Source organism: Haplochromis burtoni, unplaced genomic scaffold, assembly GCF_018398535.1.
Source record: "Haplochromis burtoni strain Fernald_Lab_line unplaced genomic scaffold, NCSU_Asbu1 Contig_221, whole genome shotgun sequence".
Lineage (NCBI taxonomy): Eukaryota > Metazoa > Chordata > Actinopteri > Cichliformes > Cichlidae > Haplochromis > Haplochromis burtoni.
Genome location: NW_024582582.1, coordinates 920,162 through 936,882, shown reverse-complemented (window position 1 = coordinate 936,882; position 16,721 = coordinate 920,162). Strand labels below are relative to the sequence as shown.

The 16,721-nt window shown below is 38.0% G+C and overlaps 2 protein-coding genes across 2 annotated transcripts in view; one reads left to right on the top strand and one right to left on the bottom strand.

Moving 5' to 3' along the window:
• Positions 1-7,453, top strand: part of si:ch73-267c23.10 (serine incorporator 1) — a 16,496-nt gene extending 9,043 nt beyond the window's left edge. The window contains exons 4-10 of the mRNA XM_005951699.3: positions 229-308; positions 421-558; positions 739-908; positions 2,095-2,185; positions 2,404-2,620; positions 3,631-3,855; positions 5,298-7,453. Of these exons, the coding sequence (XP_005951761.1) occupies positions 229-308; positions 421-558; positions 739-908; positions 2,095-2,185; positions 2,404-2,620; positions 3,631-3,855; positions 5,298-5,433 (1,057 nt within the window). The 3' untranslated portion in view covers positions 5,434-7,453. The remainder of the gene's footprint in view (positions 1-228; positions 309-420; positions 559-738; positions 909-2,094; positions 2,186-2,403; positions 2,621-3,630; positions 3,856-5,297) is intronic.
• A 952-nt stretch (positions 7,454-8,405) lies between these two features.
• Positions 8,406-16,721, bottom strand: part of LOC102310141 — a 13,509-nt gene continuing 5,193 nt past the window's right edge. Inside the window, exons 3-7 of the mRNA XM_042226634.1 lie at positions 16,077-16,409; positions 15,637-15,756; positions 14,748-15,092; positions 11,432-11,749; positions 8,406-9,716 (exon numbers count right to left, since the gene is read on the bottom strand). Of these exons, the coding sequence (XP_042082568.1) occupies positions 9,382-9,716; positions 11,432-11,749; positions 14,748-15,092; positions 15,637-15,756; positions 16,077-16,409 (1,451 nt within the window). The 3' untranslated portion in view covers positions 8,406-9,381. The remainder of the gene's footprint in view (positions 9,717-11,431; positions 11,750-14,747; positions 15,093-15,636; positions 15,757-16,076; positions 16,410-16,721) is intronic.

The following is a 16,721-nucleotide window of genomic DNA, read 5'->3' as shown; positions in this document are numbered from 1 at the left end:
TATGTGTAAAAAATGTTTGGAAGCATGTATGATTTTCGTTCCACTTCTCACATGTGTACCACTTTGTGTTGGAATTCCAATAAAATTGATTCATGTTTGTGGCTGTAATGTGACAAAATGTGGAAAAATTCAGGGGGCCGAATACTTTTGCAAGCCACTGTGAAAGCAGATGAGATATTTGATTGAGACAGTTTTCCTGAGACTTATGACAGTAACAATTTGTTTCAGATTTTGGTTCTTTAAGTTTGCTGCCTTGGTGGCAATTACAGTTGGTGCCTTTTACATCCCTGAAGGGCCTTTCACCTACAGTAAGAATTTGTATTTAAAATCCTTGATAACTCAGATCTCTTTTACACACAGATTTGTTAGTTTGTATGAAAGACGAGTAGTTCAATTACTTGTGTATTTGTGTTGTCGCAGTATGGTTTGTCATAGGCTCTGGTGGAGCCTTCTTTTTCATTCTGATTCAACTGGTGCTGCTGGTGGACTTTGCCCACTCCTGGAATGAGTCCTGGGTTGACAAGATGGAGAATGGCAACTCCAGAGGCTGGTATGCAGGTCAGTGACTCTGGCCCAGTTGCATGCTGTATTCATCTTCTAAATACTGTTACATAAGCGAGCACTTACTCTGAATTTCTTTTTAAAAAGCGTACATGTAGCACACACAGATTTCACAAATCTACTTTCAAATCAGTTTTTTGGTTTCAGCTTTGAACTGTTTCTACCTTGTATTTTTAGCTCTACTGGCTGTCACGATCCTGAACTACATCCTGTCATTAACAGCTGTTGTGCTGTTCTTTGTCTTCTACACGAAACCCAATGAATGCTTCATCAACAAATTCTTCATCAGCTTCAACATGTTGCTCTGCATCGTTGCCTCTGTTGTCTCAGTCCTGCCAAAAGTCCAGGTGTGAATACACGGCATGTCTGCGATGCACAGATAAACAGAAAACAAAAACAAGACACACTATTCTAAGCACTGAAGATTCTGCTTTGTGTTTGCAAATGTTTGTGCTACTAGCATCATGTCATGATGAGCATCTATAGTAGCATCTACATGGAATTGATGCTAAGGCCCCTTTGCTGAGTTTGACAGTGTAAAACGGAAAGACAGAATAAACCTGAAAATGGTTGGATATCTCTCTCATAATTCTGTTATTTCAAAACATTATGACTGTGTTTTGTAGCAGCTTGGTTTAGTTTTGCTATAGGAGATAATATTGAAAAGTAAACAGCTCTTTTGATAACATTTCTACCAGCTATTTTTGTGCAAAACTAACTGAACCGTGTTAATGCAATAATAAAATAATATCAGATGGGAATAAAAACATTATTTAAGTCAAAATTTTAATTCTAATAAATGTACTCAGGTTGAATTAATCAATTAGAACAAGAAAAACTAGAAAAAGAAGGAAAATGAAAAAATAGCTGTATTTTCTTTGCCTCAAAACAGAAACATGAGTACAGTCAGGGGTTAAGGTGAAATTCAGCGGGCAGGGAACTCTAAAATCAGTTTTACAGATGGTGACAAAAAGCACAATTCACTCAATGTACTGTGATCAGCTGACTTGCTGTTAAAAAAAAAAGAAAACACAACCCACTTAAACTGCCCACTATGGCACACGACTGCGCCTCTTTGTTCTCTTTTATGCGATATCCCCTGGTGATTAATGCACGAACATGATTACCTTTCATTTTTTACTGTTTAGGCTTAAAATTGATGTGTGAAGGCCAGTGATGTGAAATGATAGCTTCCTTCAAATGCGCTAAACCAAAAGTAACAAGCCTGTTTTGAAAATGTAAGTAGTAGAAAGTACAGACAGTAAAAAGTTATCAGGAAAAAAACATTCATGTTAGAGTTTAGCAGAACAGGTTTTCCCAAGCTACCCACAAACATCCCCACTGTTGCTGGCCTTTTTTAACCATCTAGATATTTTCTAAATAATAAACAACGGTTAATTTTTGTGTTTGGAGTGCTTAAACAGTAAACACAGGATTATGACTTCTTTTTATATAATACATATGTACAGTTTCAGTTCAAACCTGTGGGAAGTAAATACTTGGCACTGATAAACCTTATCTGTGTATTTGCAGGAGTCTCAACCTCATTCAGGTCTACTACAGTCTTCTTTCATCACCTTGTACACTATGTTTCTAACCTGGTCTGCCATGACCAATGAGCCTGGTGAGACTGTTTATATTGTCTGGGAATTTCAATAGACTCAAACAATCCTTTATCTGCATATATTTATGTTCTTCTCCATTCATTTCAAATAAAAGATCTTTTTGTCTCATAACCTTAAGATTTATTGCTTTTTAGAAAAGCTTTGGGTTATTTTGTTCAAATTGTTTTTGAAAGTATTTTTTAATTAATATTGTTATTGTTTGTTTTGCTGATCTCAGACCGGGAATGCAACCCCAGCCTGTTGAGTATCTTCCAGCAGATCGCAGCCCCGACCCCGGGCCCTACAGAGACCGAGAACCAGACAGCCACCATGGCAATGATTACCACAATCACTGGGACAGAAAAACCTGCCTTTACATCTCCATACCTGCAGTGGTGGGATGCTCAGAGCGTTGTGGGCCTCATTATATTTATCTTGTGCATCCTGTATTCCAGGTAACATTGTAAATGTTGTGTAAAGCGCTTTGAGTGCTTTGTTAGAGTAGAAAAGTTCTATATAAGAACCCGTCTGTTTGACCTCTTTTTACTGTAGACTGCAGTGTTAATGAGCATTAAAAAAAACATAAGATAAGATAAGATAAGATAAGATAAGATAAGATAAGATAAGATAAGATAAGATAACCTTTATTAGTCCCACACGTGGGAAATTTGTTTTGTCACAGCAGGAAGTGGACAGTGCAAAAGTTATGAGGCAAAAATTAGAATACAATAAGAATAAATACAGTACACAGCTGTACAGAATAGAATAAAATACTATATACAGTAGAATAAAATAAAATAAATATACAATAAGATAAAAATAGAATACAAATACAAATACTATATACAACTGAGTAAAAATACAACGATGACAGAAAGGATTATTGCACTTAGTGTTATTGCATATGTATGGATGTGTGTGCTTGATCAGTTAAAGTTTTTATTATGGAGTCTGACAGCAGTGGGGAGGAAAGACCTGCGAAATCTCTCCGTCCCACACCGTGGGTGCCGCAGTCTCCCACTGAAGGAGCTGCTCAGTGCTGTCACAGTCTGCTGCATGGGGTGGGAGATGTTGTCCATCAGGGATGACAGCTTAGCCGCCGTTCTCCTGTCACTCACCACCTCCACTGGGTCCAGAGGGCATCCTAGAACAGAGCTGGCCCTTCGGATCACATGCTTACAGACTGATGCAAAAAATGATTTTGATCTCTGTAGCCAGTTCCCTCCATCATAAGCCAAAGACTTTTCTAGTCTTTGGCTTAAAAATTTCAACACTGTGCTGTTATTGGTGTAGAGTACTGCTGTAATTACTAGTTATGGTTCCTCACCTAGTGAAGGGTTAACCATTTCTAAGCCTTCCTTGTTAATGTGAACTGTGTTTGTGTCCGTTGTTTTTTCATACTGTGATCCTAATACTTGCTTTTCTTTCTTTTTGGTCAGTTCATTCATCTCTGTTTTGATTCCAGCATTCGTTCATCTAGCAACAGCCAGGTTAACAAGCTAACTATGGCATCCAAAGATTCAGTCATCCTCGCTGAGGGGGGCAGCACAGAACTGTCAGAGGAGTCGACAGGGCCCAGACGGGTGGAGGACAATGAACGGGACATGGTCCAGTACAGCTACTCCTTTTTTCATTTCATGCTTTTCTTGGCCTCACTTTACATCATGATGACCCTCACTAACTGGTACAGGTCAGTGGCTCCCTTCTCTTTTAGCACAACACCTAAAGTGTAGTTTGAAGTGTTTGGGTGGTCAATAATACTACAATATATATATGTGAATGGTAGTTTATTTCATTTCCTTTTTATACAGTGTGTGAAAAAGTGTTTGCCCCCTTCCTGATTTGCTATTTTTTTGTATGTTTGTCAGACTTAAATGTTTCAGAGCATCAGACAAATTAAAATGATGGCCCTGTGTGAAAAAGTAATTGCCCCCTAAGCCTGATAACTGGTTGGGACCATTAGCAGCAACAACTGCAATCAAGTGTTTGCAATAACTGGAAATGAGTCTTTTACAGCGCTGGGGAAGAATTTTGGCCTGCACATCTTTGCTGAACTGTTGTAATTCAGCCACATTGGAGGGTTTTGGAAGGAAGCTGGTTTGGAAACATATTTGGTGATGCTTCATCCTCTGCATTGCGTTTGTGTCCAAGCATTCTTCTTCTTTTTAATTTTTTTTTTTCAAGAGCTCACAAAAGCATTCTGGGGGTCTTTTGTGAGCTCTTGGATGAGTTGTCGCTGCATCCTTGGGGTAATTTTAAACAGACAGCCACTCCTGGGAAGCTTCACTGTGGTTCACTGGAGTCCCACAGCCTTAAAAATGGCTTCATAACCTTTTCCACACTGAAATATCTCAATTACTTTGATTCTCAGTTCTCCTGAATTTCCTTGGATCTTTATTTTAAAACCTTTATTGAAAAAACTGCATATTATTGTCAAATATTTACATTTGTTTGATGATGTGAAACATTTAAGTGTGGCAAACACTGTTTCATGCAATTGTATCCATTCAGATGCATGAACCAGACTGACAGAAACTAAACAACAGAAGGGATAAATGCTATATGAAGCAATGCATTCAAAATAGGTTATAAACCAAAACACATCCAATTATTTTTGTGTCAGAGGGAGACGTGATACGACACAAATGTTATGGTTGACCATGAGAGTCACAGTCTGGCACTAACATAACCCAGAAAATGGTTTAAATATCCAGAATTGCCCTTTATTGGTGTCTGCGGCTGGTATTATTCGGTCAAGTAGTACCAAGAAGAATGAGGACAACAATGGTCTACTGAATTTGCATATCAGTTTCATCTTTTGTTTTGAACTCTTTTTTGATTATGATCTAGTTTTCTGTGCAGCTGTCAGTCCATTGTGCTTTTATTTATATTAGGAAATTCATAACTCATTGTTAAAACTGTAAATGGTCCCACAATGTTTCATTAGGGGTTTAATGGCACCATATAGGCCCAGCAAAGGCATTTCCTACTGTATAATTTATATGCTGACTTTATTTTTTTGAGGTGCAGAGATTTTGTGATTTCTGCTTGAACAAGTTAAGGAATTTCCTTCTTAAAGTAGCTTTCTCAGTTTTTTATAAATATACTTATTGCATTTTTTTGTTCTGACAGCCCTAATACAGACTACACCATAACGAGCAAGTGGCCAGCAGTATGGGTGAAAATCACCTCCAGCTGGGTTTGTTTGGCTTTGTACACATGGACACTGGTGGCCCCCATGGTCTTCACCAACCGAGATTTCAGCTGATCAGCCAGTCTCCAAAGCGTGCTCTTATTTTTTGTCTGTTTTTACATTAAATTTGTCAATAATGCTATTGTCAAGATGGGCTCAGGTTTCACACTTTTAGATCGATTCTGAGTGAGTTGATTGTGTATGCTTCCAAAGTGCCCTAACAGTTGCTTCAGATAAAGATTTTTTCTGTAGTGATTTCACACCAGTCACATCACTAACAATAGCAATATATTGTTGTATTTTTGTACTTGGGCAATTTTCTGGTTAGAGCAAACCTTTTGGATTTAAGTCAGCTAGATTTTTCTTTATCTTCTTCCTCTTTTTTTTGCTGTAACACCAATTTATGGTGAATGCTTAGTTGAAAAAAAAAATTTCTCAACATCATGGAGTTACACCTACGACTTACTGTGGAGCTGGGGTGAACTGCATTCACTACGAAGAGGATGTGGTTGGCTGTTCAACCTTCATATGCCTTATATGTCTGAAAAATGTTAGAATATCAGATAACTAGGGAGTATGTACATGAATGTCGCAGACATAACTGCAATATGACCAAAATCAGCTCAAGTTTCTGCCAAATGTAAACGGACCTGCAGGTCCATCAGACCTGAAGATGTCAGGTGGTTTAAAAATATCCTTAGAACAAAGAGATACAGGCACACCTCTGAATAGCCTAGAATATCTTTAGTATTTATTTTGATTATTGTTGTAAGAATGTGTTTCTGTAATTTTAAAAAGATTTAAATTTTTAAGAAAAGGACTCCATAACTGAATAATTACAGATGTTTGAGAATAAAAAATCTGAGCATTTGCCTTGTGTTCCAGATTTACCCAGTGTGGTTAATAAGTTATGAATTCTCTGTAATGCATCTGCAGTTTGTGATTATACTGACCTACTATATAATCATTTGCTTTGCTTTGACTCAGAGATTCAGTGTGCTCATCTATGTCACAGACAGGAAAAAAAGCATTCTGAAAGTCATCAAGTCATAATTGGTTCCACACTTTTTTGTGTTACTAACTAAATGTTAATATTTTCCAAGGACCACTGTTTTTTTTATTTTTTTGGCAAAGCTGTGTACTTTGAACCTTTGTTATAACTCTCAGCAATGTGCTGTAAATGAATAAAGGCACATCTGGAGCTTTCTGTGTGCTTTTGTTTCACGTTTGATTGTTACGAGTGTCTCATCTTATACTGGTGAGACCCATGAATATAAGCAGCAACAATACAGGAAGCTCAATTATTAAGTGTTAACTTAATGCTTTGCAGTGTGCCAGAGAGCAGTAATTCCTTCAAATCAGTTTGATACACCAGTGCAATACCATTAAAATACTAATCTTTCTGAGAAATAAACATTTAAAACCTGGTACAAATAAGTACAGATAACTGTTTTAATCTCTATGGACACTTTTCATAACAACTATGGCTTAATCTTTTTTTAACCATTTGGATGATACGTTAAATTGACAGGGCGTGTGCACAAGCAGCGCCCAGCAGTCCTACGTTTTATCTGAAGGGATGTCAAATGCTATCATTCTTCTGTAAAGTAAATTTACCTACAGGTATAAGTAAAGTAACCTTAACCTTAAATCAGTGGCAGATTGGCACTGATTTAACAGAGCAAGGCCACTGCCTCTTCTTTCACCACTCTGAGATCAGCTACAGTTTCCACTTGTGCAGAAAGACATCCAGCAAATAAACAAGCTTCAGAGATTTATCATTGTGACAGATGAGTTTCCTCATACCTTGGTGATATGGAGAAGATGGCATGTGAAGAGGTTGTAAATAACTCCTTTTATTAGCAATGATGGACACGATGATGGAGAGGGGACACCAGCTCTGACCATCTGTCTAATAAAACAGGCAAATCCAGGCTCAGAAGCACTTTCAGAGTAGCATCTATATAAAATTTATAATAATTTAACATTTCTGCATCCAGCAAGAAGATATCTTTTCATCTATAGTAACTAAAGTATAGTTACCTTCTTGTGACGTCTAGGACACAGGAGTATTAGGTTATTGTGTACATGTTGGTAAGCTGTCTTGTGGCAACCGATGAACTGAAACAAATGAGTGTACTGTGTGTGCAACAGCGCGACGAACATTACCTGTCCTTTTATTAACTGCACAGGGTGTCATGGGTCTGTAGCTCTGTCCACCGTTTTAGGGAACATATTTCGTTTTAAAGTAAGTTACAGGGCATTTCCCTGCTTTACCTTACCTGATCACGGGCAGGGCGTAGGTGTTGATAACCCGGATCTTGTTCTTACCGTTCAGCTGACTCCTCAGGACTTGCCTGACCCTCTGCAGGTACTTCGTGGTTGCAACTTTCCTAGCAGCTTCTTCGTGGTTGCCATTTGCCTGTGGGATTCCCAGGTACTTTTAGCTGCCCTTGATGTCTGCAATGTTGCCTTCTATTTGTACTGTTATTTCACGGTAGAAGGTAAATAAAACTGACAAAGCCAACCTGGTAGATTTAGTAGAATTGTTTTGAACCAATAATTTATAAAATCAAATGGCTATGAACCTCGAAACAAAAGAAATCAGCAAAATACTAGCTTTACTTTGCCAGCAGCATAATAATGACATAAAACTGCTTCAATAAAGCATTACTACATTTTCGTCTTTAAAAAAAAAAAATTAATTTTTTTTAAAGTTGGGTTGCTTTATCACATATATCACCAAATGGCAGAGCTTAGTCCAGATCCAGACGAAGTGCTCGTTCTGTCCAGACCAATAATCAGTGACAGAAAAAATTTGCCCGTAATGCATAAACCCAGAGCACTGTTTTATCAGTACACCATAAAACAATGGTCGCAGGTAAACCAGTCCCTACAGTAATCGCCTACTGTTTACGTAGTTAGGTAAGCCAATCAAACCATAGCTTACTGCAGACACAAAATAGAGAGGAGCAGACAACTGAAGGTGAAAAAAGTTGATTCAGAAAATAGAAATTTTAAAATTGAAAAAGAATATTTTTATTATTTGCAAGTAAGGCCTGAAGTTCACTCTGTTACTCATGTGTCCTAATTTGAACAAAAACTTAAATATTACTATAATGAAAGGGAAATATATGGTTTCGATTTAACCCTAATCCATGGGATGAAAAAGACTTGAGATCTGGACCTTGTTGTGAAAGAAATCTTAGTAACCGGACCTGTTGGGTTTGTAATTGATTACCCCTGCTTTATCACATCATGTAAATTTTCACTTAATTAAAATGACATTGTGACACTGTAACTGGAATACACAAATTATAAATTGAAATTAAAATAATAATTTTTAAGGAATTAGAACACACTTACTTGTGTTTCAACATTTAATTCTGTTAATAGAAAACAACAACAAAACAATTGTCCCTCTCTCAACAATCTTTGTAACAAAACTTGAAATTGTTTGCAACTACAAACTACAGTTTGCTATACAAATAAAAATGTTCTGCACAAAAAAAAATAGAACAAAAAAACATGCAGCAATTAGAATACATATAGGAACATATAGCAATGAAACCAAGGTTACTCAAAACTTAGAGTAAATTCAAAGCAGCTTGTGCACTGACTGCACTAACTCTGCAGGTAGCTTAAAAGGTAGAGAGCCTAGCATCACCTTAGAAGAGTTAGTTTAATGGCTTAATAGTTAACTGGCACTGTTAACTATATGAAATACAATATTGTGTGTGATAAAAACAAAAAATAATAATGAAATGGCTATTGTATTATCCAGAGGGCATCACGTGGTCTTTAAGATTGTCAGAAAAGGTTAATAGCAGTCTTAAATGTGGATAACCCAGCCTGTTTAACCTAAAGTGATATTCAGGCAGGATAAAATTTGCAGATATCAAACTAAAGCATTTCAATTTTTTTTGTTTTCTGTTTTACGGTTTTGTAGTCAGCAGAACTGCAGAATTAAAACTAAAATTATTTACTCCCCAGATGTGAAATGGTCCAAAGTAGGTTTAGACATCAACAGCTGTCTGTCAGGCAGAGTTTTGGAAATATGAAGAGCCTTTCCTCAGGCTCCTTCTGAGCACTATGAACCACCTGGCATTTGAATGTGCAGCCTTGGTAATTCTTGGTGGGATTGAGTTTGAGGAAACTGAACATGGAGTACAGGCCGTTGACGTTCAGGCTGGGGGGAGTATTAAAGACACCAGAGACAACCTTGTCTCCATCTTTAGTCCATGTCACCAACACCTCCTCAGGACAAAAGTCTTTTATGTGCAGGTGCAAAGTACACTCTTCATTCACTTTAGGACACTGAGGTTCGTGGTTGACGAACATCACATCAGGGGGGGTTCCTGTTTGAACAAAGCAACACATGTAGTAAAGCATTATGGATATATTGATATTGAAGGATCATTTTGAATAACTCTTGTTTGTATAATTTTCAATGAGAAAGAAAATGCAAACTGTGGAATGGAAATAAAGTAGTAATTCAAAGTAAAATTTTAAATAATTAAATTGATAATTACAAGTCTAAAGTATCCTACTGGTAACAAAAAACCCCAAAAAACTATAAGATGTGGTTGAAATTTAGGATAGTAAGTAGATTTAGGATAGTGAGGCATAGACAACAAAAAAGATACCATGACCCGCTACTTTCTAAAGTACCATTTTAAAGCTTCTGTCATCACCATCCTGGTTGTAAAACCCCAGATGTGATGAGGAGGACAAGTTGTTAGCCAATGAGTGTACAGTTTCACAGATCATCAGTAGCTAAAGCTAGTTTAGTCACTTTGTTTTATTTTCTGACATTTGGGAATTTGACTTCAGTTTCTTTTAACACATCAAAAAGAAACATAAACCTGTCATCATAACTGATAGAAAAGTAGTGCTTTTTAACACTGACTAGTCTATCTTCCCAGAGCATCATGGTCTCTGCTACCTTTGACTCTGAAGGTCAGGTTGTGATTTACCATAAATTGCAATCAATTTAATGCCAGAAAGGGACCTCTTATATGCCTCTGACCATTTTCAGACTGATCTCTGACCAGTGCTGTGTGAACATATAACAGAAAACTTAGCAACAAACCAATTACAAATTGTATCTTTAGGCACTGTTTTCAGCCTGTGACACACACACCTGATTTATTCCAATTTCTATAGTTCAATTTTGAATCTATAACACAGTTATAGTCTTTTTACACCAAAAAAAATTTCCATTAGCTGTCATATCTTAGCAGAAAGGTTCAGCGTGTCCTTAAAAACTTTGAGGAAACTACAAAACACGAAAGAGGACAAAAGAAAAAGTGGGAGGCCTTAAAACTATCTATAGGATTAGTATCATGTCCTTGAGAAATAAATTTGTAAACATTGTGGAGACTGTCATGTTTGGGGCTACTAGTGGTGTTTGGGATGTTGTCAAAATTGATAGAATTATGACCATGGAAAACTATCGGGAGCTATGCATGGTGGTATTTTTTACTGTAGACATATTTCCATTTATGTCTGCATGTTTCATAAATCACTGCATCTAGGTCCCATTTCCTAGCAAGATATAAAGAAATGAGGGGGTGTCTCAAGACCTTTGCATACTACATCATCACCAGGACATTTTCTTAACCAGCTAATCTAATCAGAGAGGCTGAGGTCTTTTAACATCTCCAGGAAGCTCCTGAGGATGTTTTACCAGCTGGTGTTTGCTGGAGTACTTTTCTATGCTGTGGTGTGCTGGGGGAGCAGCACAGTAAAGAAGGACTCATCCAGGCTGGAAAAACTGATCAGGAAGGCTGGCTCTGTGGTCGGCATGAAGCTGGACACTCTGGTGACAGTGGCAGAGAAAAGGACATTAAAGAAACTGCTGGACATTATGGACAATGCTGGGCATCCTCTGCACACGGTCATAAACAACCAGAGGAGCCTGTTCAGCGACAGGTTGCTTCTCCCAAAGTCAAGAACCAACAGACTTAAAAACTCCTTTGTCCCTGAAACTGAATTTCCTGGAGGAACCCACCCGAGGGATTAATAAAGTTTCATCTAATCTCATCTAATCTAAAACATTTGAAGCTGCTACCTTGAGTGTTGATGTGGTAAAAGACATCCTTGTACCCCGGAGCTTGGAAGCTGGAGTGGTAAACACGGCAAGTGTACATGGCCCTCTCATCCTCTATGGCCATGATGAGCTCGATCTTACTCCACACATTGTAGAGGCGGGTCTGGTCAGAGAAGGGGCCAAAGTGAGTGACGAGGTGGACCTTCTCCCCATCATTCCTGTACCATTCCAGGTCGATGTCCTGGGGGTAAAAGTTCTCCACGCGGCAGCAGAGAACCAGCAGCCTCTCCACCTTTGGGATCTGAGGAATGCTGGAGATCTTAAGAAAAGATGGTTCTACTGGAAATATGTGTGTGTGGTGGGAGGAGAGTACATGAGAAGAAAATGAAGTCAGTCAACAGGCATAATTTTATAATTAAATTATGTAGTCAAACATGCTAATGGTAGAAAAAGCTAAGATTGTGTCATACCATAAATACAGTTAGGTCCATAAATATTTGGACACGGACAACTTTTTTCTAATTGTGGTTCTGTACATTACTGCAACGGATTTGAAATGAAACCACTCAGATGGAGTTGAAGTGCAGACCTGCAGCTTTAATTCAGTGGGTTGAACAAAAAGATAAAAATAAAATGTGAGGAACCAAAGCAATCTGAAAACAATCCCTTAATTTCAGATGCTCAAAAGCAACAGGACAGATTGAATAACTGAAAATAAAATGTTCATTTCTAACACTTGTATGAAAACCCTTTGCTGGCAATGACAGCCTGAAGTCTTGAACTCATGTATGAACTCAGATGTTGGGCTTCCTCCTTTTTAATGCTTTAAGGCTGTTACTGCAGCGGCTTTCAGTTGCTGTCTGTTTGTGAGCCTTTGTGTCTGAAGTTTAGTCTTCAGCAAGTGAAATGCTCTGTTGGGCTAAGATCAGGTGACTTGGCCATTCAAGAATATTCCACTTCTTTGCTTTAATAAACTCCTGAGTTGATTTGGCTGTTTGTTTGGGTCATTGTAAATCCATATTATGAAACACTGCCCAATCAATTTGACTCCATTTAGCTGGATTTGAGCAGACAGTATGTCCCTGAACACCTCAGAATTCATTCAGCTGCTTCTATCCTCTGTCACATCATCAGTAAACACTAGTGTCCCAGTGCCACTAACAGCCATGCACACTGCCTCTGCTGTGTTTTACAGATGATGTGGTATGCTTCCCCCCTGGAGAGTGTTGTTTACTTAATTGCTATTGTGAAGGGGTTTCTCATTGCCATGGAAATAATTCTGCAATCATCCACCACTGTTCACAAGTGCTTCTTTCTTTCTCAGGATGTACCAAACTGTAGATTTTGCCACTCAATTTATTGTACCAATATTAGGAGTGGGTTTTTTCTGTTTTCTCAGCTTTAGGATAGCTTCTTTTCAACGGCATGGAGCTGGCCACCTGTTTTCTGTTCACAGCAAAATCTTACAAATGCAAGCACCAAACCTTAAATCAACTCCTGGCCTTTTATCTACTTAATTGATAATGACATAACAAAGGAATTGCCCACACCTGCCTGTGAAATAGCACTTTGAGTGAACTGTCCAATTACTTTTGTTTTGATGCATGCTCAATCATCCAGGTAAGTAAATCTCCAAAAGTTGATTCTGTTCATCTGGACGTAGCGTTTTGTGGGAGAAACGTTTCATCACTCATCAAGGTGACTTCTTCAGTCTCAGCTGACTGCAGGTTTCCAATCTTATAAACAGTACATTTGCATAATGACTGAAACCAGCCCACTGAGGGAACAATGGGCTGGGAGGTCAGTTCCTTAATCTTAACGTTTCTCCCACAAAACGCTACGTCCAGATGAACAGAATCAACCTTTGGAGATACACATAATGTTCAATGTCCATTGTCAAACTACAGTAAACAGGTAAAAAAACCAAACTTGTGTTAGTGTTCTAATATATCTGGACCAAACTGTAAATGATTGTCGTTAAATAACAATGAAAGTAGTTTTTTTCAGGATTGGCAAGACATGCAGCCCCAAATGAGATTGTTTAATTTAAATACAACAACAACAAAAAAAAACAGAAGTTTCCAGTAACACAAACATTTAGTGCTTTCTTACAAATCCCCTTTGGGGTTGTGACAAGAAGATCTAGCATAAATTTTATCGTTGAATCTTTCATTAACCTCATGGGAAGTAAAAGCCAAAGATGAGGACTTTTGGAATGATGTCATCGGATATATGAATCAAAGATGTTTGGTGCGATTATGTCGCCTTATATGTAGACACCACTTAAAATAGGATCATGTGTTTATTTTCCCAAAATCTGGCAAACTTCCTATTTCATTTCATTTGTCTCTGGCTAACACAGAGAGACAGACAAACATTTATACTCACATTCACGCCTATGGGCAGTTTAGATTCACCAACTAACCCCAATAACTGCATGTCTTTGGGGACATGTGGGACTGTGGGAAGAAGCCAGAGAACCTGGAGAAAACCCAGCACATGTATAGAGAACATGCAAACTCTACAGAGGCCACAGCCAGTGCATTTGAACCAAGCCACTGTGCCTCCTAGTCTGGTATATAGCTATATATACTATATGTATATAAATTATGGTACAGAACTTAATTATATAATGTAATATAGATAAATAGAATTTCAACACAATCATTACTTCTTTTCTATAAATAGGATTAAATATGCCTACTGCACTTACTGGTACACGTGGATTGGGTCACGTGTTTCTCCAGTTAAACTTTTAGTTAGGATGCATGGCATTATGGGATTCCAACACAGTCTCATGACATTTCTCGAAATAGTTGTAATATTTAATCTTTAATCTATTGTTATTTGTTCCTGGAAACAAATTTTATAGTTTTTTTTCTGTACCAGTTCATGTCCATTTGCACGTATTGAATATTTCCCACTTTTAAAGGTTGCATTTTAGTAATAAGAGGAATTGGGGGCGGAGTTAAAAACGTTTGCCACTGTGCTGCGTATGACAATTTCAAGTCATACACATCACAGATTTTCAAACAGCTTGTTTGAGGTTAGGGATTAAAAACGTATAATTATAAAAAGATTGTGGTTTGGGAAGAATAGCTTTCTTTTCTCAGTGTGATACTTTGTGTTTCTCTGAAACATCATGCTTCTGTCATGAAATATCCTCCCTATTAAAAGAACTTTAATTACAAATCCATGCTCACGCTCACATAAAACGTAACAGTTTGTGTGCACATGAACATGTTTTCTTATGAAACCGGGCTGAGGATTTCCCCACTGAGCTGAATTCTCAGAGTGCCCTGTCTGATAATCTGCTCCCAAACCCAAAACTACTCACCTTTAACCTTGACTGTGGTCTCCCTTCTGAAGCTCCTGTCCTTGCACCACACTACACACTGGTATTTGGTTTGGTCTTCAGTAACAGTCAGAAATACAGGCAGGAGAGATGTGTGATTTTTGCCATCTGACTGCAGACAAGCCCGTTCGCTGAGATCCTCAGTCTCCAGCAGGGAATCTGAAGAACCTGACTCTGACTGAATCACTGAGTCTGGACTGGTTCTTTGTTTAAACCATTTCACTTTGAGCTCCCACCTTGTGGCTCCCTGAATGGTGCACTTCAGTTCTGTGGGTACCTGAGCGTATATGATGTTGGGCTGACTGATTTCCGAAACATTAAATGGAACTGTGAAGAGAAATAGCAGCATTTTCTTTTCATTTTAATGAAATCAAACAAACTTTATGATATCTAGGTAAAACTTTAAAGGGATGGTAATAAAGGGATAAAAAAGGCTCCCTAAATACAGAATTGAATTTAAAATCCTTCTCATCACATAGAAGGTCTTGAATAATCAGGCTCTGTTTTATCTTAAAGGCTTCATAGTATCGTATCACCCCAACAAAGTAATTCACTTTCAGACTGCGGGCTTACTTGTGGTTCCTAAAGTATTTGAAAGTAGAATGGGAGGAGTAGAACAGGAGGCTTTCAGGCCTCTCTTCTGTGAAACCAGCTTCCAGTTTGGATTTGGGAAAGAACACCCTCTCTACTTTTAAGATTAGGCTTAAAACTTAAACTGTAGTTTTCCCCTTAATTTACACATAGTTGCCAAATTTGTTAAATCTGTAGACATCTTTAATGTGAACATCTGACATTATCGCATTCAAATAAGACCAAGCAAAGAAAATTATCAAAATTTAACAAAAAGAAATGTGCCTGTGTTGATACATACCTTTGTAAAAATATCTGTAGAGATATAAAGATCCTCCAGTAACACAGGTGACCAGTAGCAAAGTTATTGCACTTGTAACAGCTATCACAGTGGCTGTACTGTGAAGCGGCTCTGATGGAGCTGAAGGAAAAGCACATGAAAGTAACATAGTAAATATTAAATGGAATGGTTCTTATATGGTGCTTTTCTTCTCTACTGGAAAACTCAAGTGAACTACAGGCGCTTTTGCTTTGTACTTTGCTTTTTTGTGCTTCCTGTCTAACATTCACACGCACTCATACGCCAATGAGCAACTTTTGGTTCTTGCCCAAGGATACTTTGCCATGCAGACTGGAGCAGCCAGGGATCAAACTATCAATCTTCTGATTACCTGCGCTACAGTATACCACTATGTATCTATGAAATCAAGCGATCCAAAGAATAAATGAATAAAATCCCACCTTGAACAGCCAGTGTTACAGATCGGTTGTACAGACCATTGTAGGTCTGGTGCTCAACTTGGCAGATGACATGTATTTCTCCACCCCTTAGAACTGAGGAGTGCAGCGTGATGCCACTACGAATGCTGTAGGTGCCATCTGGATTGTGTAGAGCCAGCTCATTGCAGACACGGGACAGTTGGCCCAACCCTGCAAGGATGGTCTGGGTGCCATTTTGGATCAGCCACGTCACAGCCACTTTCTCTGGGTAGAAACCTGTTACATCACACTGTATGGTTTTCTCCTGTCCTTCTCTCACTGTTGCCTTTTCTGGGAGCAACACTGAAGGCAGAGCTGAAGGTGTACGGGTTCAGAAACAGATATTACATTGTTATCATTAAAATTATTTAAAATGATTGTGCTTGAATTTGACAATTTGCACAAAAATGGATATAATGTCACTAATTGTTTTTTGCATCTTGGTCTTGAAGCTATGAAGACCATAAAGTCCTCAGTAACACATTTATTATTAATCAAGTGAGCAGTTGGGTAATTTTCTTAAAAAGAAAGTACACCCTCGTTCAATGCTAAGGTTTTATAGGCATAATAAAAATATCCAGTAAAGACAATCACAGATTAACATGGCATGTTACGCCATTATTTATT